This window comes from Mastigoproctus giganteus, chromosome 6 (assembly GCF_048544385.1).
Source record: "Mastigoproctus giganteus isolate SK-2022 chromosome 6, ASM4854438v1, whole genome shotgun sequence".
NCBI lineage: Eukaryota > Metazoa > Arthropoda > Arachnida > Uropygi > Thelyphonidae > Mastigoproctus > Mastigoproctus giganteus.
Genome location: NC_143580.1, coordinates 234,860,992 through 234,885,574, shown reverse-complemented (window position 1 = coordinate 234,885,574; position 24,583 = coordinate 234,860,992). Strand labels below are relative to the sequence as shown.

Below are 24,583 nucleotides of genomic sequence, written 5' to 3'. Positions count from 1 at the left end.
CGTCTTATACATGAGGAAATACGGTATTCCTTAAGAATTTTTTCCTCCTTTTCCATGGTGAAGTGTTTTTTCCCTGAAGCAAATCCACTGATATTCTAATAATATTTGCTGTGGCTATCTTGATTGTTATTTGTTCACACTTAACAAACTGAACTATTATTTACATTTTAGCTAGTAATATAGTTTAGTAAATATAAATATTTACAGATATATCAATATATTCAGTTGTTAGTATTAATATAAGCTGAAATGTGCTTCTCTAAACTAAACCACTAGATGTAGCTCTCAGAAACTGACAGTTCTCAATCACCAAGGATGCTGAATTTAAAGAGTTGTGTATATAGATTCATATTAACCATTCTATATAATTAAAACCATTAACATAAAGGTCTTCATTACGCTAAAGTGCATTTAAATAACAAAAAATGTAGAATGCCCTACATTGAATGAGAAAAATTACCATAAGGCTGAAATTTTATTTCATAATCCCCATAATGGCCAAAATAATGGATTTAATAGAAGAGACAGACTCTTCAGACAATATACATCTGTACTTCAATTCAAATTTTGGTATGCAATTGCTTGTTCAGGCTTTAATTGGGAAACGAATAACATATTATTATTATATTAAACCATCATCCTAAAATCTTACCTCTCACTTCAAACTGCGGATATTCGTGAGCCTTGAGTATAGGATGTGCACAACATAACCATGGCAACTGTTTTCGCAGTTGAGGGAAAAGATAATGATGCAGAAGACCCCAAATTATGGCCAATAAATGAATAACTAACTCAAGGTATGGCTAGAGAAATTAAAAAAATAAAAAAAATAATTTGATTGAACAAAAATATCACATATATATCATGAAACTTGTATTTACAACAGATTTGAAAATGCTTCTAAAAAATTTCCAAAAAAAATCAACTAGTAAAGAGGTTGTTATTTAAATGAATGAGGGACAGTGAGAGATTATTAAATTTCACATTTGATAGTAAATAATATCTCTTTCCCAACATCTTCATTTATGATAAAGATGCATAAATTTAAGATTTAATTATTATATAATAGAAGGTACATTCACCACATTAAAAAAGACAGAAAACCACAATACTCTTCATTGCATATTACATACAAAATGCCAGTTCACCATATAAAAATAAACAGTTCACTGCACACTTATTGTGGCGGAAGAGAATTTTATTTGGCCTGATCAACCATATGGGACATATTCTCCGTGATCTTCTGAAGATACATGCACATGAAATTCAAACTGTGCAAGCACTGAAACGAGATGATCAACTACAAAGGTTTCTGCAATGAATTGACTGAAACTGGCAATGACTATTTGGAACAATATTATTTTTTATGGTTCAATTTTTCATGTGTACATGCATGAGTGCGGTATGGTAAATGGGATCAAATACAGAATTTGCAGCACTATTTGAGAACCCACATAATGTTTGAGGGTTTATCAGCGCTCAATTTCCTGTCAGGAGGTAATTGTGATTTTCTTCTTTCATAAGAAGGCCAGTTAACATTGGTAATTATTTGGATATACTTCAGCTATTTTCTATACTGTAGCTCATCTGTAATGAATAATGAATGTTATTTTTCAAAAAAACGGTACAATTCTTGAATAACATATTTCATGGTCTGATCAGATCTGATGGACTTGAATGAGACGGAGCCATTCTTGGCCTCCTTGCTCCCCAAATATAACTCCTTGTTTTTTTTTTTTTTTTTTTTTGTGTTAACACCAATGCTCAGGGTGTGAATGAATCCTGTGTCAAAAATGGAGCCCATGTGGAAACCTATCAATATTAGTGTGAAAAATTTGAGTTATTCTTTCAAATATCAACAATGTAAATACTTCTATTTCCAAAGTACACTTTACCTGATGTACTTTTCTTTTAAGATTTGTGAATAACATACCATAATTAGATATGATGGAGAAATGGGGTAGGTAAGTAGTGCTTTTTTTTTTTTTTTTTGTAGTGGCAATGATGCCTCTGTGTATCATTGCCACTACTAACTACTACAAATAATAATGACAACAAGAACAACAACAACAAATGCCTAGCTGACACAATGTACATTGTCTCAGCTAATACTAATTAATTTATACAATGTATGTACAGTATAAAAATTTATATTTATATAAGTGATATTTGTCAGTCACAATCCCATCATGCACTGAAGTGCTGTTTCTTTGTTTCCTATTCATTGTTTATGATAATGCCTGCAAGCCTCCATTATCACATTGTATTGATTGTTACATATGAGGGTTATCCCAAAAGTAATGTACGCTACACATGCTCCTCACTCCACATTCCTGTCACTGATATTTATCAAGATAATCTGAAGCTTAACCTCAGTGTGCTTGAAACAGAGTTCCTCTGTTGAATGTTTCTGTAAAGGATTCTAAAAATCGATGGTGATCCATTTCCTTTCTTCAGAAAGGAAATTCTTATGATTTTAGATCAAAGATTTTCTATTAAAACTGAAACTTTACGTAGTCGAATGCCAACATAAATTTATGAGTTGGTGCAGGAAGCGCATGGTTAGTTGACAGTAGACCATAACATGCTTAATAGGCCGCCAGACAGTTCTGGAGGCCTCATTTTAGGAAGGATATGGGATTGCTTGAGCGAGTACAGAGAAGGATAACAAGATTGATTTGAGGAAAGACAGTTGTAGAATAGATGTGTGGAAATTTACCTTTAGCCAGCAGGTAGATGATTGCTGGAACAAACTTCCATCTGTCTTTGTGGAAGTTGATAGCTTAAATAAATTCAAGGAGGAACTGGACAAACTTTTAGAGGGAATGGATGTGTGAAATGTTTGGCTGATGCATGCCTCTACCACTACATGACTTCATGTTGCCCTTAAAGGTTTCATCAAGGTCAACCCAGTGTTGAAGACAAGAAATGCTCAGTCCATCTATGGATAACAACATCAGCAGTCATTACCCCACTTTGGAGGAAAACAGACATATGACATGTGAAGAAATAGGCCACAAAACTGAAATAATAATCTGTTCTTTAAGTTTTAACTGAGGTATAACAAAAAAAAAGAAAAAAAAAAAGGTTGCTACCTGATGAATCCCAGTGTGCATTTGACAGCAAATGTCAGATGTACAATGAACATAGCAAAAAGAAGGAAACTGGAACACAGTTACTCACATGTTGCTGACAAGAAGCGAAGAGTTTTTAAAACGCATTATTGCCATTGATGAGACATGAACACACAACTTTGAACCAGAACTAAAGTCACAATCAGCTCAGTGGAAGCATCTAACTTTGCCACGCTTCTCTAAATGTCACTGCCAAAATGCAAAAGTGAATTTTTTTTTTTTTTTTTTTTTTTGGCTGATGCTGCATAAGCTCATACATTTGCTTTCTTGCATCACATGCCACTACTACTACTACTGCAACAGTCATCATGGCCTATGATTATGGGGCAACATAATTGTAGGCCATGATGACTGTATACACCGGTGCTTTAACAGAAATTACACAAAAAAATTTGTTGGAAGTGGCCACACATGGAAACTGATGTGCTTGTACTCCAATGACAACACGAGTCTTCATATCACACAGTCTGTACAGCTTTTTTTTACACTGTTTACAAGTGAGAACCATTACCACCCCCATCCAACCCTTATAATCCCAATATGAGTCCTTGTGATTACAATCCATTCTCCATGCTCAAGAAATCGTTGTGTAGACAAAAATGTGTCTATAGAAGATGGAGTGCAGATGTGACCTAATGCATCAGGCTACTTAATTTCAGCAAACAGTTAAATAGCATCCAAAAATTACCCAAATGTTGGGAAGTCGTCAGAAGGCATGAGGGAAACCACAATTAAAGCCTTTAATGTAAATTATGTTATAAAATAAATTCATTTTAAATTAGCTCTCATTATATGAGCAATTTTTTTAACAGCAAATTCAATGCCCATTGTTGGTCAAGCTCTCAGCATACATTTCTTATGGTAAGCTGCCAATAATGAATTAGCATTAGCATTAGTAGAGGCATTTGATGCAAGAAAGCAAGCTTATGCAGCATCAGCCAAAAAAAAAAAAAAAAAAAAACACCCACTTCCACTTCACTCCTCTGTTCGTTCAAAATACCTGTCCAGCTGAGCCTTAAACTTATTTAGGCTATCAACCTCCACTACAAGGGATGGAAGTCTGTTCCACCAACCAACCACCCGCTGGCTAAAGGCAAATTTTCGCACGTCTATCCTACATCTGTCTTTCCTCAATTTGAATTTATGCCCTCTCAGGTGATTCTTCTGAGCTAGAGGAAGAATCCCATCAGCATTGAGCATCTCAAACCATTCAAGGCTCTATACACCTCTATCAGATCACCTCGCTGGTGCCTAGTCTCCAGACACTGTAATTTGCAAAACTTAAGCCTTTCTTCGTAAGAGCACCTTTTTGTTCCATTCACTAATCTTGTTGCCCTTCTCTGTACTCGTTCCAGCAGCTCTACATCCTTCTTGAAATGAGGCTGTACCTGTATACAGTACTGTACCTGTATACAGTACTCTAGGTGTGGCCTGACCATTGCCTTATACAAGGGAATAATCACTGTTTACTATATGCAAAGGTAATAATAAGTGCCAATTTATTAACTGTAATGTCAAACACATTTTCATTAGGTTCTTGAGTCATCGACAAATAGCACTGTTAGCAGCTGCATATAAATTCGGTTGGCTTATTAATTTTGGCAACAATTTTCCTATAACAATGATGGTGAACCTTACTGTCTGACTGCCAAAAATAAACTAACAAAAATATAACAATTTTTTGTGTGGCAAAAAAAAAAAAAAAAAAAAAAACTAAAATTACTGAATAGCCTTTATTGACATTATATTAAAAATAACTGAAAATTTCTCAGAGCCCTATTGCTGATAAATTCTATGCAGAATTACACTTAACATTTACATTACTGGGCAGACCATACAATAAGTTCATCTTCAAACCAAAATACTTTTTATATAAGCGTAAGCTATTTATGAGTGGTAGTATGTCAGTATATTTTTTATATGTCTGCCACTCACAGTACACATCATAGATTTGAAATTTTTGTAAACACTGCAAAAAATACTACTCTGATGGGACAGAAAAAGTCTTCAAACTGACTGCTACAGTACGCTCTTGAAATTTTTTAAAAATTCTTTAGAAGTAGTGCTGTTCATGGTGAGGCAACTCATTGCAAATTTGTTTGATCTTTAGTACAACAACTATAGCACTATTTATGGAAACTGAAATCTGCTCATCAAATAAGACAAGATTGCTCTCAATTTACAAATTCCATTCATAGGCAATACAGCTTTTGCTATAATAATATTCTAAGTGTTAGGCCTATACAGCTGAGTGATCAATGCAGGAATTCAATAATACACACATTTGAGTTGACCACAGCTTCAGCCTACATGAGCACCAAATACAGTTTATTGGTATATTTCTCTAAGCAATGTGGTTGTTACACACAGTATAAACAGAATTTTTTTTAACACACACACACACCCCAGTTGAAAAAGCCACATATAATTACATAGCAATGTGGTTGTTACACACAGTATAAACAGAATTTTTTTTAACACACACACACACCCCAGTTGAAAAAGCCACATATAATTACATGGTTATAAGTAAAGCCTATTATATAGATATTATTAAGAATGGACTACACACTAGTAACATTTGCAATTACATAACATCCTCCACTAAAGTAATAACCAAAAAACTAATAACATTACATAAAAAATATTAAACCAGGATAACTTAAAATTTCCACTGATCTACTGTATTCCAAAATTTCATAAATCACTTATTGCATTCAGATTCGTAACCTCATGTAGAGACAGCTATGCTACAGCTCCTGGTACCACATTACAAAAATCACTAAAATCAATACTAAATACCATAAATAAAAGTAACATCGTATGCAACAAATCACCTATTATAAATACTATAAAAAATAACATAACACAGATACAAACATTTGACTTTAAAAGTCTACTCACCAGTCTATTCACTTAACAATTTAAAAGTTGTTCTTAATAGATTATACATAGAACACAAAAATAATCCAATCTTGACTTAACTTGCTGGGATATGCTAATTAACCTATGTGTTTTTAACAACATGCATATGATGGAATGTCATTACCTACAAGTGAAAGGCACCCCTACGGGAAGTCTGGCATCTTCTATAATAACAAACCTATACCTATATTCAACTGAAAAAACATTTCCAGATGACCTATTACTATGCAGATATTTGGATGATTTAAGTGTCCTTAATTGTCCACATTTCATTCAAGATTTTGGCAGACTATATCCAGAATAACTTACGATGGTAAAAATTAAAAAAAAAAAAAAAAATAACACTTCAAATAACATGGCCAATCACAGTACGTGCCAGTTATAGTGATCACGTTTGTAAATTGAATTTTGATTCTCACAAACGGCAATTCTAATAAGCAAAAAATTTATGAATATTATCCATAGGCTATAAAATAAAGATATAAAACACAAATTTGCACTTTATTACACTTTATATAAAGCACAAATTTACAGTTTATTACCGATTAAATGATACATGAAAATTGTAAGAATATTATCCACACGTTAGCAGAATAAAAATAAATTTATGCTTACATACATAGCTTAATTAATACACATTTTAATTAACACTTTGTAATACAGTTATAATTTGTAATATGTAGTCATTCATTTCACATTGGTTTAAATTTAGTCTATTTATTATTTCAATATTGTATAAAAGACTATATTAACAATTACATGCACCAGTTTTTTCCCATGCTTTCCATAGAACAGCTATAGATTCACGAGCTGTTTTGTAACTGGAATTCATTCAGGTTCATCTTCATTTTCACCTAGTTGAGTAAATTATCAGTAACAGACTGGGCAATTTCTTCATCTGTTAAAGCTGTAGTAATTTGTAGATCACCATCTATGTCCACACAATCATTAAACTCCAATACACCTATGTCTTCGGGCCGGAGGCATTCCTACAGTATGTGGCAACCAGGTGCCAATTTAAATTTGGCAACCCTCTTTAAAATTTCCTTCATATGTGTATGCAAGTTTTAGGTTTTCAGGCATCCCTTGAACGTTGGCAAGTGGGTGCAGTGCATGCTTTGCCCTCCCCTAATTCAGGCATTACAATGAGATTAGTATCCTGACTTAGCATTAGTTGAGGCATATGATGCAAGAAAGCAAGCTTATATCAGCATCAGCCAAAAAAAATCCCCTTCCCATTTCACCCATCCGGTCACTCCAAATGTTTGTCTAGTTCAGCCTTAAATTTATTTAAGCTATCAACTTCCACAACAACAGATGGAAGTCAGTTCTAGCAATCAACTACCCACTGGCTAAAGGCAAACCTTCACACATTTTTCTACAACTGTCTTTCCTCCATTTGAATCTATATCCACTCAGGTTCTTAATCTCAGCATGTGGAAGTATCCCATCAGCACTGAGCCTGCTAAAACCATCCAAGGCCTTATACACCTCAATCAGATCACTTCACAGGTGCCTAGTCTCCAGATGCTACAATTTGCAGAACTTAAGCCTCTCTCTTGGTAAGATCACCCTTTGTTCTCACCAACCTTGCTGCCTTTCTGAGTAGGAGCATGTATGCTTGCATGTATACCAATACTAGAAGTATAGTAAATAAATTTGATGAATTTGAAGTGTTGGTCAAGACATCAAAGGCGGATATTGTTGGGATAGCAGAGACGTGGTGTCACACAGATATAAGGAATGCTGAACTGGAATTTGGGGAGTACAATGTGTACAGAAAGGATAGACAGGATAGAAAGGGAGGTGGTGTTATGCTGTTAATTAAGAAAAACATAAAATCAAAAGAAGTGCAACCAGTTGATATAGATGAACAGTGCACTGTTGAGTCAGTTTGGTGTGACATAAGCACTGCGAAAGCAAAAATAAGAGTAGGAGTGTGTTATAGGCCTAATGACTCGAATCAGTACAATGAACAATTGTACAGAGAAATAGAGTGGGCTAGTAAATCGGAATGTCTTATAATGGGGGATTTTAACTTCCCAGATATTGACTGGAACTTGTGGGTTGGTCACTTACACACTAGTCAGATTTTATGGATTTATTGGATGACTGATTTCTGCAGCAGCAGCATGTTCAAGAGGCAACCAGAGAAAGTAATACTCTTGATCTGGTTATCAGCAGTGATCATTCGTGTATTAAGAATTGGCAGATAAAGGAACCACTAGGTGGCAGTGATCACAATGTACTGATGTGGGATTTACTTAAAGATTTAATTACCATCAGGGGTAAAGGAAAGGGTTTTTGCTTCCGTAAAGGTGAGTACAGTGTTCTCCGACAGTTTTTAAATTCTGTACAGTGGGATAAACTGACGATATTACCAACAGTAAATTCAAAGTGGGAAGCATTCAAGGAATTAATCGTGGATGCTACTAAAAGTTTCATACCTATTAAGAAATATTGTTCAAGGTTTAGGCCTAAATGGTTATCTAATGAACTAAAGAGACTCGTAACAGAGAAGAAAAATGCATGGGATGCATATAAATTATGAAGCGACTCAGAAGCCGATGGCAGATATAAACTAGTCTGTAACCAGGTCACAAAGGAGGTTAGGCAGACGAAGGCAGATTACGAGAAATCCTTGGCAAAAGATGCTAAGAAAAACAGCAAGGATTTCTTTACTTATATAAACTCTAAAAGGAAGGGGATGAATCTGATTAGTCCACTTGACATCGATGGTTCGACTGGTGATGATCCTGCTCAGATAGCAAACAAACTGAATGAGTATTTTGCATCTACATTCACACATGAGGAATTATTAAGGTTTGAAAATGGCAGAAGGTTATCAAATTGTAGCAGGATACTTAATGATTTTGAAATAACTGAAAGCAAAGTGGAGGAGAAATTGTTGAAGTTAAACATAAGAAAAGCACCTGGGGTGGATGGGATCTATCCAGTTATATTAAAGGAGGCGGCAAAGCAACTAAGCAAACCCTTAGCCATAATTATGAGAGCATCCTTGGACTCGGGGGAGGTTCAAACAGACTGGAGATGTGCAAATGTATCCCCAATTCACAAAGGGGGATCGAAGGGTGACAAGAGTAATTACAGACCAGTTAGTTTAACTTCTGTTCCGGGTAAAATAATGGAGTCACTGGTTAAAGATGCATTGCAGGATCATCTAGACAAGACTGCAGCAATGATTCAGACACAGCATGGGTTTGTTAAGGGAAAGTCTTGTCTGACAAATTTGATAGGATATTATGATGTAGTTACAAAGGAACTGGATGCAAAAAATAATTTTGATATCATATATTTGGATTTCAGGAAGGCTTTTGACACTGTTGCGCATGGAAGACTATTGTACAAATTGGAGCAGAATGGTATTAAGGGTTAGTTGCTACAATGGATAAAAGGATGGTTAAGTGGGAGAAGACAGAGGGTGGTAATCAATGGGTGCTGCTCTTCTTGGACTAACGTTATTAGTAGAGTCCAACAGGGTTCGTTGTTAGGTCCACTGTTTTGTATATATATCAATGATATTGATGAAGGTATATCAGGCTTAATGTCGAAGTTTGCAGATGATACAAAGGTTGGCAGGGTTGTTAATGACAGTAATGGCAGTGTGCTACTGCAACAGGATCTAGATAATTTGGGCAGATGGGCTAAGAAGTGGCAACTGAAGTTTAACCTTGACAAATGCAAAGTACAGCATATGGGTAGAAGTAACCCCAGAGAAACGTACCAACTGTGTGGTACTACACTTAAGGAGGTAGAAAATGAAACAGACCTGGGAGTAATTGTGCAGTCAGATATGAAGTTTTCTGAGCAATGCAGACAGGCTGCCAGGGCAGGTCATGGGGTTTTGTCAATGATATATAGGAATTTTGCTAGTAGGGAAAAGGAGGTCATTATCCCTCTGTATAAGGCAATGGTCAGGCCACGCCTTAAGTACTGCGTACAGGTCTGGAGGCCTCATTTTAGGAAGGATGTAGATTTGCTTCAGCGTGCACAGAGAAGAGCAACAAGATTGGTGAGGGGAATGAAGGGATCCTCTTACCAAGAGAGAGGCAAATTGCAGTGGCTGGAGACTAGGCACCTGCGCAGTGATCTGATTGAGGTGTATAAGGCCTTGAATGGGTTGAGGACACTGAATTCTGATGGGATCCTTCCACTTGTTCAGATTACAAACCTAAGGGGGCATAAATTGGAACAAGTACAGAGAAGGGCATCAAGATTAGTGAATGGAACAAAGGGATGCTCTTACGAAGAAAGGCTTAAGTTTTGCAAATTACAGAGTCTGGAGACTAGGCATCGGCGAGGTGATCTGATAGAGGTGTATAAGGCTTTGAATGGCTTGAGCATGCTCAATGCCGATGGGATTCTTCCTCTTGCTCAGAATAATCACCTGAGAGGGCATAAATTCAAACTGAGGAAGGATGGATGTCGGATAGATGTGCGGAAATTTGCCTTTAGCCAGCGGGCAGTTGGTTTGTGGAATAGACTTCCATCACTTGTTGTTGAAGTTGATAGCCTAAACAAAATTAAGGCTCAGCTGGACAGGTATTTCGAACGAACGGAGGGGTGAAATGGGAGTAGTGGTTGTGTTTTTTTTTTTTTTTTTTTTTTTGGCTGATGCTGAATAAGCTTGCTTTCTTGCATCATATGCCTCCTATTTTGCTAAAGGAATGAAGAGCAGATTCTGAAAATTTATTTATGTTTTTTATATGATTGAAGATTTCGGTGAAGGGAAAACACATTTCACCATAATAATATAAAAACACACATAATCCAAGAAACCAAAAACTGCAAATTGGTTTTATTGTTTTATGGTTGTGACCTCTAGAAATGTGACCTCCAGAAAATGTGCTTTAGAAAAATATCATAGTTGATTCTTATAACCGAAGATGTGATTATAATAAACAATGAAAATGTGTGAAGTGCATTTTACTGATTTGAATTGGTTCTTTAAAATTTGATTCTATTAAGAGGCAGATTATAATAACCAGTGATCTCTACTTGGATTTAAAAACAGAAATCTCCATTAATACAAAAGATATCTCTGTAACAAAAGAAATGCATTTATTTTCAAATAAGTAAGCCTTAAACACTGGGCATTCAATATCTCTAAATCTGGACATGCAAATATCATTCTATCCCAAAACCTCAGGATTGCTTCTATCTGCATTAAAAGATCTACCTGTATAACTAACATCAAAGCATTGTGTAATAAACTGGTTTATTATAACTTCCCTATACCATATCTAAAATATCACTTCAGAAGGTCCTTGAATAATAATATAAATTTCAAAAAACTCCTACCAGAACTTATTGCACTAATTTAGTAAATGTACAGTAATATAATGGATTTTAGATTCGAAACAGGTCCTAGATCTATGTATATAACGTATACAGTATACACTATGCTTTCTTGGTGTATTATGGTCTGAAAAACTAGTACCTACCAGCGAGGAACCTGCGGTGAATTTCTCATAAACTTTCTATTTATTCTTTGGTATTCAATATTGCTCTACATTCAATCTCTTTGATTTCATGGTTTGATTTTACATTGTGTTATGATTATTATTATTATTATTAGTATTATCATTATTGTTTTTGGCTGGTAGAGCAAAAGCCTACAGGTTCCTTGCACTATTTGACTAATACTATATTATGATAACTAAAACAATTAACAGTTCTCCTTTCTTCAAAATCCAATAACTTTTTATGAACTTTTGAATTTTACACTTATAAAATGAACTTTTCTTTGTCTTCATTTATTCTTTCCTTCTGTTAAATGGAATATACCTCTGTACCTTATATATTTAACTGAAAATTACAACTTCAAGAAATTCAAATCCAGTGTGAAAAAGTTCCTTCTTTTAAAATCTTTATCCACCTCTTTATTGCCCCAAAATATCTTGCATAATTGAAACTAATAGAAAAAAAAAATAATAAATAAAATGAAGATTGTTCATTTATTTATTTATTTATTTTTTTTTTTTTTATGTAAACCCCAAACACGAGAGGTATTAGAACCTATAGTACTTAGTACTGTTCTTGGGTTATATTACATAAAGCAATTCTATACCAGATGCTTGGACAAATCCAGGACATTGATGCCGACCTTCAGAAATTTGCAGTCTACCAACAATATAGACGTGGAATACTTGGCCCCACATACCCCATAGATCGCGAACTGTCAGCTGCATTTGCAAATCGTCAAACTGCTTAACTAAAACCGGGATTGGTGACCCCTGGAGACATGGTGCCACCATCCTTTGACAAAACATTGCAACCATCTAGACGAAAGTGAAACTGCCCCAGTTTCTCTCAGTAAGGAATACTCTATATTGGTCCAAAGAGTGTGTGCAAGGAAAGCCTTCTTTCTTCACATCCAAAGACAGCATACCCTTCATCACCACTTGGGGATCCCTGTGAATTAACTAATGAACATATGGGAAAATGAGCCTGGCAATGCTCTTGCTGCTCTCTCCCATGAACTGTGAGACAATAGTATATGTAAATCATATATGTATCAGTTGTCATTTGGTTATTTAAGTTTAATGTTCTAAATCTTATGATAAGATTTAGTAATTTTTGTAATATAATTTTATTTGTAATGTAATTTGTTTAGTGCTAGTTCTCGTCACTTTAATGTCTTATTGTAAAGACTGATCATATATTAAGGATTCCTTATGTGCTGTGATATAACTACTAGATGATAAGTATAGTAGCTTAATTAAGCTACGCTATACTTATCATCTTGTCTTAAGTAAATTAACAGGACCCTATATCATTTAATGTCATCTTGTTTTGTTTTTTAATGTCTTATGTTATTTAATACCTCTTATCTGTAACCCCTGGTCTTTTGGCCGTGAAGGAAAAGTCCAACACTATTTAACCTTTTAATAGTTACAATCAAAGGTTGTTGCAATAAAGATCTCTCTCTCTCTCTTTCTCTATAAAAACAAATAGAAAATAGAAATGTGACTTATTGCTGTGTTTCTATTATATTTGTTGACACAAAGTAGTTATGTTGCTGGTGAATAAATAAGAATTTTTAAATTTAAAAACCAAATATTTTCATTGATTCAATTTTAAAAATAAAACAATTTTACCTGTAATACGGTGAAGACAGTGCTGACATGTACAGCAAATACTAAAACAGCTATAAGTATGCAAAGGATGGCATCTGAACGTAAGCGTGCTTCCTGAAAAATATATGTACAATGTCACAGACAAATTTCTATTTTTCAAACCTATACAGACAAGGAAAATTTTCTTTCTTTTTTTCTAGAAGTCATACTAGTAAAGTGTAAATAGAATAGAGCTGCATTCTAGAAATATACACATTCCCCTACATAAGAGTCAAATACATGGACATGCACATGGATCAATGTTTTTATACAGTGAATTCCAGTTATTTGGGACGCATCGGGACTAGTTCAATTTGGCCCGATTAAGCAGCTACCTCAATTATATGAAGTTTCACATAAATAGTTAAAAATACAGTATCAATTGTAATGATTGATTCTCTGTGTAATCAAATCATGTTATGATGGACTTGCCATAGTAAAGTACAGTTCAATATACGGTATGTAGTATGTGCTGGTCACTGTGATCACGTTTGTGAATTGAATTTTAATTCTATTAAACAGCGATTCTAATAAGCAAAAATAGGAGGAATATTATCCACAGGCTATAAAAGTAAAGTATATTAGGCACAAATTTACACTTTATTACCTTACCAATTAAAAAATTAAATGATACATGAAAATTGGAAGAATATTTTCTACAGGTTAGCAAAATAAAAATAAATTTACTCTTATGTGCACAGCTAAATTAATACGTACTGTAATATGTATATACTAACTAGTTGATATTTCTGTTCACTGACATTGTGGGGGGAGGGGGACTACAATTGAAAAACAGTAAAAAAGATAAGAAATTAATAACAAAGAACATGGCACGCACAAATTTCAACTAACACGAAACGTAGAAGTGAGATACGGAGTAACAAGTTAAGAAGCTTAAAAAATAGGAATGAAGAGAAGATTCTGAAAATATATGTTTTTTATATGATTGAAGATTTCGTGGAGGAGGAAACACATTTCACCATAACTTAAAAACCCATGGAATTCCAGCTGTTGGTATTATCGCAAATTCAATGAGATCAAGTTTACTATCCATTTATAATAGATTGCACTAACAGAAAAGCCCAGTAAACCGAAAACTGCTAATTGTTTTTATTGTTTTATGGTTGTGACCTTCAGAAATCCAACCAGACCACATGGTATGGTTGGAGATAATCGTAGATAATATGGTAATGTCGAGTGCTGCAATCTCCCGCCACAATTAAACGGCATGTTGTCCCAAGAAAACCATGGCTATTTTCTCAATTTGGTTCTGTTTTTTAAGATTTGTCCCAAATTAATCGGCTGCCCCAATTAATCGGTGTCCCAAATAACCAGAATCCACTGTAATAGCAAACCACTAGACAATGCTGATATAAATTCATAACCATTACATAGCAACTAGCAATTAATTTGAGAATTAACAAAATTTATCATCAGAATAACTGAACAAAATTAGGCTTTCATCTGCTTTAAAGGGGAAGGTTTTCAATGGACCAATGAAGATCCATGTCAGTGAAGCTGCAAGAAACACATGGTTACTTTGCTAACATACAGTTAGGGCAAATAGCTTGAATCTCACTGGTGAAGAATCACTAGAAATTCTTTTGCAGTAAAGGAAAATACATGAAAACATGAAAGGGATGGTTAGAGCACATCTATGCCAAAAAAGTAAAGGTAGACATTTAAATAATCACTACCAAAGAGATGGGAAACTCTGTAAAATTGTCACTAAGAACTTACAATTTTTTCACACAAATAATATAAAAGACAGATTAGTGGGGCATTACAAAATTGGAAGGCTTCTCTTATTCTAGTGGAATTAATGTAAGTTCTTAGTAATCGCTCTAAAAGTTTGTTGTCTTAGCAGTTATTAATGATTTAAATGACCAGATGAGTTCTGACAGCTTCTGTGTTTTTCTATATATTCTTTTACTGAAAGGGAGGGGAAAATCACTAACCATCTGATGCAATGAGGTAGAATATCTATAATTTTTAGTTTCTGCACCCCATCCCAATGCCTGAGTTACTTATATTAAACATCATGCTGGACAGGTGAATTATCCATGTTTCCCCTACAAAACTCCAGTTACACAGTTGCTTGTGGAACCGAAGACATCACTTACAAAATCCTTTATACAGGAACTCCCCGACTTACGCAAGGGTTGCATTCCAAGGGACGCTATGTAAGTCGGAACTTTCCCATGCTTGTGCAGCACTCGCAACTGTGCTCGCTGAATTGAATCAAAAAATAAATGTTTGACGAACATGTAAATAGAATCATTTATTGTATTTATTCAATTTTTTACCTCATGCACAGGAAAAATTACAAAAGTGTACAATTTAAAAAAAATTAAAAATTATAAAATTACAAAAAAAGAGAGGAGAAAGGCATAATGTCAGTAAGTTTTACCTCTTGAGCATCGCTGCCAGAATTGACGTCTTCAGCTAATAAGTACGCCGCTGCGGAGGTTGAGGGCTGTGGAAATTAGAAGGAGTTGGCCGCTCAACCTTATGAAAGAACATGTTAATGGATTACTGGACGGTTGCTTTTTTATTTTCATCGTAGATTTCTTTGTAGCAAGCAAGCATATCATTCACCCCTCTGTTAACTTTTAAGAATCATTTGCTGTCAGGATCCATCTTCTCAAACCTCGCCATTGCCGATGCAATTTTACGAAATGCCATTGCTATCTCTCTGGTGATGAAGCATCTCGGCTCCTCTTTTGGTTCATCTTGAGCTTCGTCGGCATTTTTTTCTTTCACTATCACTGCCTGCAAGTCAAAGGGGTTGTTCGTTAGATAATTCCTTCTCTTCTTCCTCTATTAACTCCTCCACGTCTTTGGCATCAACCTCCAACTGAAGTAGCTCTGCAACCTTTACAATCTTTTCTGTAACCTCTTCATAAGATTTGTCTTTTTCAAATCCTTTGAAACCTTTTACGTGCTGTGGGCATATTTTCTTCCATGCATCATTCAAACAACTTTCAGTAATTTCCGCCGAAGCCTTATTACTGTTTAAGATAATGTGAGAAATATTGTAAGATTTCCAAAAGTCTCTTAATGTAAAATTTTTCTCATTGACTACTGCAGACAATGCTGAGCAAATGTTGTGCGTAAATAGTATGCTTTTTAATTTGAAATAACACCCTAATCCATAGGTTGGATGAGTGACATCGAGTTTTGCGGTAGAAATATGACTCTCATGTTTGAATTGAAATTATCTAGATGCATAGGATGGACCAGGAACATTATCTGATAGAAGCAAAATCTTGAAAGGAATGTCGTTGTCTTTACAATATTTTTAAACCTCGGGAATGAAGCAGCATTTAAACCAATTCTCAAAGAGAGATATTGTTTTAGCATTAGTAGAGGCATACAATGCAAGAAAGCAAGCTTATGCAGCATCAGCCAAAAAAAACAAGACACCCATTTCACCCTTCCGTTTGTTCCAAATACCTGTCCAGCTCAGCCTTAAATTTATTTAGGCTATCAACTTCCACAGAAAAAGATGGAAGTCTGTTCCACCAATCAACTATGATCATTCTGAGCAAGAGGAAGAATCCCATCAGCACTGAGCATGCTCAAACCATTCAAGGTTTTATACACCTCAATCAGATCACCTCGCAGATGCCTAGTCTCCAGAAACTGTAATCTGCAAAACTTAAGCCTTTATAAGTAAGAGAAACCCTTCGTTCCATTCACATTATCTTGTTGCTCTTCTCTGTACTCGTTCCAACAGCTCTACATCCTTCCTAAAATGAGGCCTCCAGACCTGTATACAGTACGCAAAGGTGTGGCCTGACCATTGACTTATACAAGGGGATAATCACCTCCTTAATCCTGCTAGAAAAATTCCTGTATATCATTGACAAGACACCATGAGCTACTCTTGCAGGCTGTATGCACTGCTCAAAAATCTTCATATCTGCTGCACAATTACCCCCTGGTCCTTTATATTCTCTACCACTGTTGTTATCCGTGCTCTCTGGTTCGATCATAAATGCATGGGTAGGGTGGCTCCACTGATGCCCTTAAATGCACAAGGATTTCTGGAATAGTACACAAGCAGTGGTTTTAATCTGTAATCTCCCACTGCATATTAGCCCCAAGAAAGAGCGTGGCCCTATCTTTTGATGCCTTGAAAACTGGCATTGTATTTTCCTCTTTGGTAATGTGTGTTCGATCCGGCATTTTTTTTTCCAATACAGAGCAATCTCGTCAACATTAAAAATTTGTTGCGTTCAATAGCCGCCTTCATCAATAATTTTTTCCAACACATCACAAAATTTCTCTGCAGCTGCAGAATCGACACTGGTGACTTCACCACATACTTGAAAGTTGTGGAAACCAGTGCGATGCTTGAACCTATTAAACCACCTGTTGCTTGCTGCAGACTTATTCTTAATATCTTTATATACACACACACACATATATATATATATATATATATATATATATATTGCAAATACTTGTTGCCTTTGCTTGAATGGTCATTAGACTCAAGGGAAATCGCTTCTGAATATGATTTTCCACCCATATTATTAACGGCTATTTCACCTTCGATATAGCACCTGAATGCTGTTTTGTGATCACTGTTGATCTTAAGGCATTGATCCTTTGACGTGTTCTTTTATATGTGCACTGTCCTTTAAAATAGTATTAATGTTGAAGCAGCAAGACCTAATTCCCTTGCAACAGATAACAAATTTTGTCCTGCTTTGAACCTCTTAATCATTTTCATCTTCATTTCTAAATCAATTTTGATTCTATCCTGGAAATGCCAGCACTTGCACTTTCCGTTGGTCCCTTTCCCTTCATCATTGTAATACATAAATATGAATGAAGAGAAGTTTCTGAAAATTTGTTTTTTATACAATTGAAGATTTCAATGAAGGGGGAACACATTTCACCATAAAGCGTAAAAATCCAAACAATTGCAGTTATTGGTATTATCGCAAATGCAATAAGATTGAGTTTACTACTCGTTTATAATTATATGCACTAACAGAAAAGCTCAATAAACAGGAAAATGCAAATCGTTTTTGTTTTTGGTCTTGAGCTCCAGAAAGGTGCTTTAGAAAAATATCACAAAGGCATTCAAAACTGATTCTTATAACGGGAACGTATGATAACGATGAAAGATTGTTATTTGGTTTTTAGGAGCATTAGCAACCAAGGCCATATTGCTCCGGGATATGCGGTGGTCATTCCCTGACCTTTCCGCATCCTCCGTATTTGGTGCCTCGCGGGCTCGAACCCCGGTTTAATCAAGAAGTGTGTGCTACGCACTGCTGCTCCTGCCCACCTGGCTACGGAAGCGCCACTCGATGAAAGAGTAGTGCAATTTCCATTATATATATATATGACCTTTTTTAGAGATAAATAGCTTAGTAATATAGTGAAATTTTCAACTTCCAAGGACTTGGAATGAATTACAAAAAAAAAACCCCACAAAAACATGTTATTGGGTTCACATATGATGTTTTCACGATACCTCCATTTATTCCTACGAGAAGCAAAATAAGTTTCCATGATTTTTTTAAGTTTGCACCGGCCGGCAAAAAACTTACGCAAAGTCGAATTTCCGTAAGTCGAGTATTACGTAAGTTGGGCAGTTCCTGTACTCATAACAGATGAAAAATTTTTTTAACTTCACTATATCATTTAGAGTTAGAGTTTTATCTGCTAATGGCATTTAATTATTTTTTAAATTAGTTACTAGAAATTAGTTGAGAGAATACACAAAACGTAGCAATATCTTCTCTTGTTTGATTCATGATTTATAATAAACTAATGCTTCCCTTCTTGCTTTTCTGTGATAACTTGTCTTTTTCACAGCATCTAAGCACCTTGTATTTTGACTGTACTAGTCTGTGTTCACAAGCTGATTTGCATTTTGTACACACAGCGAAGACTTCAGCAAATGGAGAAAAGAGAGGGTTCTAGCAGTAGTAAGATCTCTTACTAAACTTCACAGTGTTATTTAGTTGGTTAAAGTAGTAAGTTCTGGCTACTAATAATTTAAATTGGTAGTGATAAAATAATTTTTTTCCGATCAGAACACTGCTTTAGCACAATACTTGAATCGGATAGAAGGCTGTCTAATTGTTTAATTTCAATCATTTATCATCATAGGATTGTGACAAAAAGACTTCTTTTTATCTTAAATAAATTAGTTACTAATTGCATATAAATGCTAATAAAATAATGTGAGCTAGAAAACTGGAGCCAATTCCTCTCTGATACAACTAGCTATTCTTTGGCCTGTACAAAAAGAGCTCCAAAGCATTCTCATAGATGGATTATTTGCATACGCAAGCAATAAGTGCAAGTTTTAGAGCAGCACATTTGTTGAGTTATGAATGTGATTACATTATATAACATTTGATCATTCATAAAATTAGTTCAAAATAGAAAATAAATACCAAAGGTATTTACTTATGTCTTCAGTGTTACCGTGGCAGTGTCATGCTCAATGCCAATTTATAGCCATTCACCACTAGTTAAAAAGGATAAGAGCAGAAGAACACGAAACATGGAAGGAAAAAACACACACGCACACATACACACACATGGGTGGAAAAAACGAGTACATTGTGTCATGAAAGTCTGCTGTCCCTGAGGTTTCTCACTAGGGTGACCAACAGTCCTGAATTTTGATGGGCATCCCAATTTTCAGCTCTCTGTAGAGGCATCCTGAAAGAACCCTAGGCGGGAAGCTATTTGTCCCAATTTATCACATATTTATATTAAAAATAATCTATATAATATAGGTGTAAAAACACAAACACCACAGACAACTCTTAAAGGAAAAACTACAATAGTAGAGTAAAGAACATCATTTCAACTGTATCTCATATTGTGCTTATCCTTCAAAACAAGTTACCATGTATTGCACTACCTCGAATAAGTAACACTTCACTAATACAGAAGGAAAAAAAAAAAAAAAAAAAAATATATATATATATATATATATAATGCCTTGTTGCATTTATTCTTACTTGAACATTAAAAAATAATAGAAGGCTATGTTCAGTTGATTGTTTGATGTTGACCTAATAATAAATAAACATTTTACTTACCTACTAAGTGTATCAAATTTATTCAACCTACTTATTTTAAAAATTAATATGCTGAGATATACCTATATATGTATAATAATCAAGAAGGGACACGTACATACATTAATATTACAAGTATTTTGTAAGATTCACTGCAAAAATCCCAATTTTTTTTGGTTGTGTCCCAATTTTTTAAGGTCGATGTCCCAAAATTGGCTGATCAAGAGTTGGTCACCCTACTTGTCACGGTAATTTTTCCAGATACGAACAGGACAAGGTTTGTCAGTAGGAGTCTAAAATGATGATGGATGGAACCAATATTCTGGTCTTATTTGGTAGAATTTCATTGAAGTATGATCATTCCTATTATCAAATATCCTGCTTTCAGCTTCACGATGGTGAGACCATAAGCAACATCAGGTGACCCCCCCCCCCCCCAATCATGTGCAATGCATAAAACACAGCACAAAGTGTACTGGGGTGACAACCCAGGTGTGAACCAATGTAAGCAGAGATTGAGATATGGCATCCACATCACACAGAGGAATGGCGCCCTGCTCCACTAAGAAATGTGGTGACATTTCTTAGTGGTTGGGAATTCAAATTTTTTTAATTGAGATAGCTAGGTAGCTCTAAGGCATAATTATATAGTAATACGCTTCACTGTTTCTATTTAATAGTTTCTATTCAAATACTATTGACATTTAATTTATTGATTTTATTAATTTAAACTACCATGCCCCAAACTAGAGCAGCAAAGCAACGGGCACAAAGTGGCAGGAGTGCTGTGACTCGGGGGAGAACTGAGGGGGGCAATTCTCCAACGCATCACAGCCTAAAAAAATGTGCAACTTGTGAAATGTTTGCCGAACTCTCTGGAACGGAACATGATATTGCCATGGGGGATGTCTTTGTGTGTGCGCGATGTAAGGAGTGTAAGGAAATCAGGCGACAACTCAGCGTTGTTATGGGCGTATGTGAAGGACAGGGTGGATGCCCTCGAAAGATCTAAATTGAGGGGCCCATCAGGCTCTCAGCTGCCCACATCAACGCCAGAGCTTGCACTTGGTCATCACGCAACACAGCGGCAACCCCTAAGGCAGAATGCGCTGGTCCCACAGGAACTAGTAGTTGTTGGTGACTCTATTGTCAGGGAAACGGGGAACATCCTTTGTAAAAGGGATAGGTGGAACAGGACCAGGGTATGTCTGCCAGGGGCAAAGGTTGATGACATTGTAGAGCGGATATCATCTTTCAAGGGCACAAAAGGTGATATAGTTGTACACGTTGGCGCTAATGTTATTAAGAGTAGGAGACCGGCGGAATTACTCAACAAGTACAGGTCACTGTTGAAAAAAAGCCGTGAAATAGGGTTGAATTTGAAAGTGTCTGCAATTCTGCCCAGACACGATAGGAGGGAGTACATGATGAGAGCCTTGTCGATCAATTCGGCCCTGGAAAGATTGTGCAAGGCTCAAGGTGTAGAATTTTTTTCAGCCTGGACTGTACTTGTTAACAGGAGAGATTGCTTCTACAGGGATGGGATACACTTAAATAGAAAGGGTGCAAGAATATTTGCTGATGCTATCGAGGTAGTGTTAGGTGGGTCGGAAAACTGCTAGTTTGGGGGGATACAAAGACTAATAGTTTAACAGTAACCGCAGGCAGAGGTGAAGGCGATTCTTGCACAACTTCTATTAGAATAAGAAGCAACCTGGAGCGAGGGGTGTTGGGGGTTTCAGGGACGGATGGCAGTCATCATGGAATAGTTGGGTATATGGGATGTGTTAGGGTAACAAGGAATAGGCATAGGAGCATGTATGCTTGCATGTATACCAATGCTAGAAGTATAGTAAATAAATTTGATGAATTTGAAGTGTTGGTCAAGACATCAAAGGCGGATATCGTTGGGATAGCAGAGACGTGGTGTCACAAAGATATAAGGAATGCAGAACTGGAATTTGGGGAGAATGTGTACAGAAAGGATAGACAGGACAGAAAGGGAGGGGGTGTTATGCTGTTAATTAAGAAAAATATAAAATCAAAGGAAGTGCACCCAGTTAATATAGATGAACAGTGCTCTGTTGAGTCAGTTTGGTGTGAGATAAGCACTGCGAAAGGAAAAATAAGAGTAGGAGTGTGTTATAGGCCTAATGACTTGAATGAGTACAATGAACAATTGTACAGAGAAATAGAGTGGGCCAGTAAATCAGAATGTCTTAAAATGGGGGATTTTAACTTCCCAGATATTGACTGGAACTTGTGAGTTGGTCACTCACACACTAGTCAGACTTTTGTGGATTTATTGGATGATTGTTTTCTGCAGCAGCATATTCGAGAGGCAACCAGAGAAAGTAACACTCTTGATCTGGTTATCAGCAGTGATCATTCGTGTATTAAGAATTTGCAGATAAAGGAACCACTAGGTGGCAGTGATCACAGTGTGCTGAAGTGGGATTTACTCAAAGAGGTAACTACCGTCAGGGGTAAAGGAAAGGGTTTTTGCTTCCGTAAAGGGGAGTACAGTGGTCTCAGAAAGTTTTTAAATTCTGTACCGTGGGATAAACTGACGATGTTACAAACAGTAAATTCTAAGTGGGAAGCATTCAAGGAATTAATCGTGGAAGCTACTAGACTTTATATACCGATTAAGAAATATCGTTCAAGGTTTAGGCCTAAATGGTTATCAAATGAACTAATGAGACTCGTGACAGAGAAGAAAAATGCATGGGATGCATATAAATTATCAGGTGACGCAGAAGCCTGTGGCAGATATAAGCTAGTCTGTAATCAGGTCACAAAGGAGGTTCGGCAGGCAAAGGTGGATTACGAGAAATCTTTGGCAAAAGATGCTAAGAAAAACAGTAAGGATTTCTTTACTTATATAAACTCTAAAAGGAAGGGGCTGAATATGATTGGTCCACTTGACATCGATGGTTCCACTGTTGATGATCCTGCTCAGATAGCAAACAAACTGAATGAGTATTTTGCATCTATATTCACACGTGAGGAATTATTACAGTTTGAAAATGGAAGAAGGTTATCAAATTGTAGCAGTGTGCTTAATGATTTTGTAATAACTGAGAGCAAAGTGGAGGAGAAATTGTTGAAGTTAAACATAAGAAAGGCACCTGGGGTTGCTTCACATTAAGATTGGAGTGCTAAGAGTGCTCCTTCCAATCTTAATGTGAAGCAAAAACTAGCACTAAGAAACTTTAAACAAGATGATAGTATTATAATTTTACCCGCGGATAAAGGCAAAGCAACGGTGGTTCTTAATAAAGAAGTATATAAGAATAAAGCGTTGAGCTTATTAGAAGATCAGACAACCTATAAGGTTATCCAGAAGAGTCCACTTCTTAGTTTGGAGCGACAAGTGAACGGAATGTTGCAGAGTTGGCTTAAATCTAATAAGATTTCTAAAGAACAATATTGGACACTACATGCTACAGGTAGCCAAATGCCAAGGTTTTATGGCTTACCCAAAATCCACAAAGTAGACGTGCCACTCAGACCCATAGTCTCATTTATAGGTAGTCCGACGTATGCACTTTCGGGTTTCCTAGCCAAACTATTGTCTCCACTAGGACTCTCTGAATATAGTATTAAGGATAGTAAAGAATTTGTGCACTTTATTAGGATCCAGCGTATAGAAGAGGATGAAATTATGATATCATTTGATGTAAAATCGTTATTCACTTGTATTCCTATTGACCATGGAGTGTGGTGTGCAAACATAGTTTTACAGAGGGATACTACCCTAAATACTAGGACGCAACTTAATCCAGAAGATATTAGGAAGGGTATAGAATTGTGCCTCTCAAGTAACACTATGGTTTTTGATAACATTATATATAAGCAGGTTAATGGTACAGCTATGGGCTCCCCCATTAGCGCAATTATAGCAAATCTAGCTATGGAGGAGCTCGAGACCAGAATATTTAATGCTAGTGTTCTCCCTATGCGCCCCTGGAAAAGGTATGTGGATGATACGTTTACATTTGTTCAGAAGGGGAGTGAAGATCATGTGTTGAATATCTTAAATGGCTTCTCCCAATTCATACAATTTACATCGGAAGTTGAAGATGGAGGAGTTCTGCCGTTCCTGGATGTGTTGGTCTGTAGGGAAGACCAGCAGTTAAAGACAAAAGTCTTTAGAAAAACGATGTGTAAAGGGCAATATACGCATTATAATTCAGCCCTGACCAGCCATCATAGGAACAGTGTGATAAGAACGCTAATTAATAGAGCGAAATCACATTGCAGTAACTCCGATGATAGGAAAGCAGAGTATGAACGTGTCACGGCGGATCTTACTAAATGT

The 24,583-nt window shown here is 35.9% G+C and overlaps 1 protein-coding gene across 3 annotated transcripts in view; it reads right to left on the bottom strand.

The window, feature by feature from the left end:
* The window catches only part of pcx (pecanex), a 743,348-nt gene that overhangs the window by 298,722 nt on the left and 420,043 nt on the right, over positions 1 to 24,583 (bottom strand). For all 3 annotated transcript variants that reach the window (XR_016547122.1, XM_090376780.1, XM_090376781.1), the window contains 2 exons: positions 13,181 to 13,273; positions 653 to 803 (listed from right to left, as the gene is read on the bottom strand). Coding sequence is in view for 2 of the 3 variants with exons in the window: in XM_090376780.1 (XP_090232906.1) it covers positions 653 to 803; positions 13,181 to 13,273 (244 nt within the window). In the remaining variant the exon portion in view is untranslated. The remainder of the gene's footprint in view (positions 1 to 652; positions 804 to 13,180; positions 13,274 to 24,583) is intronic.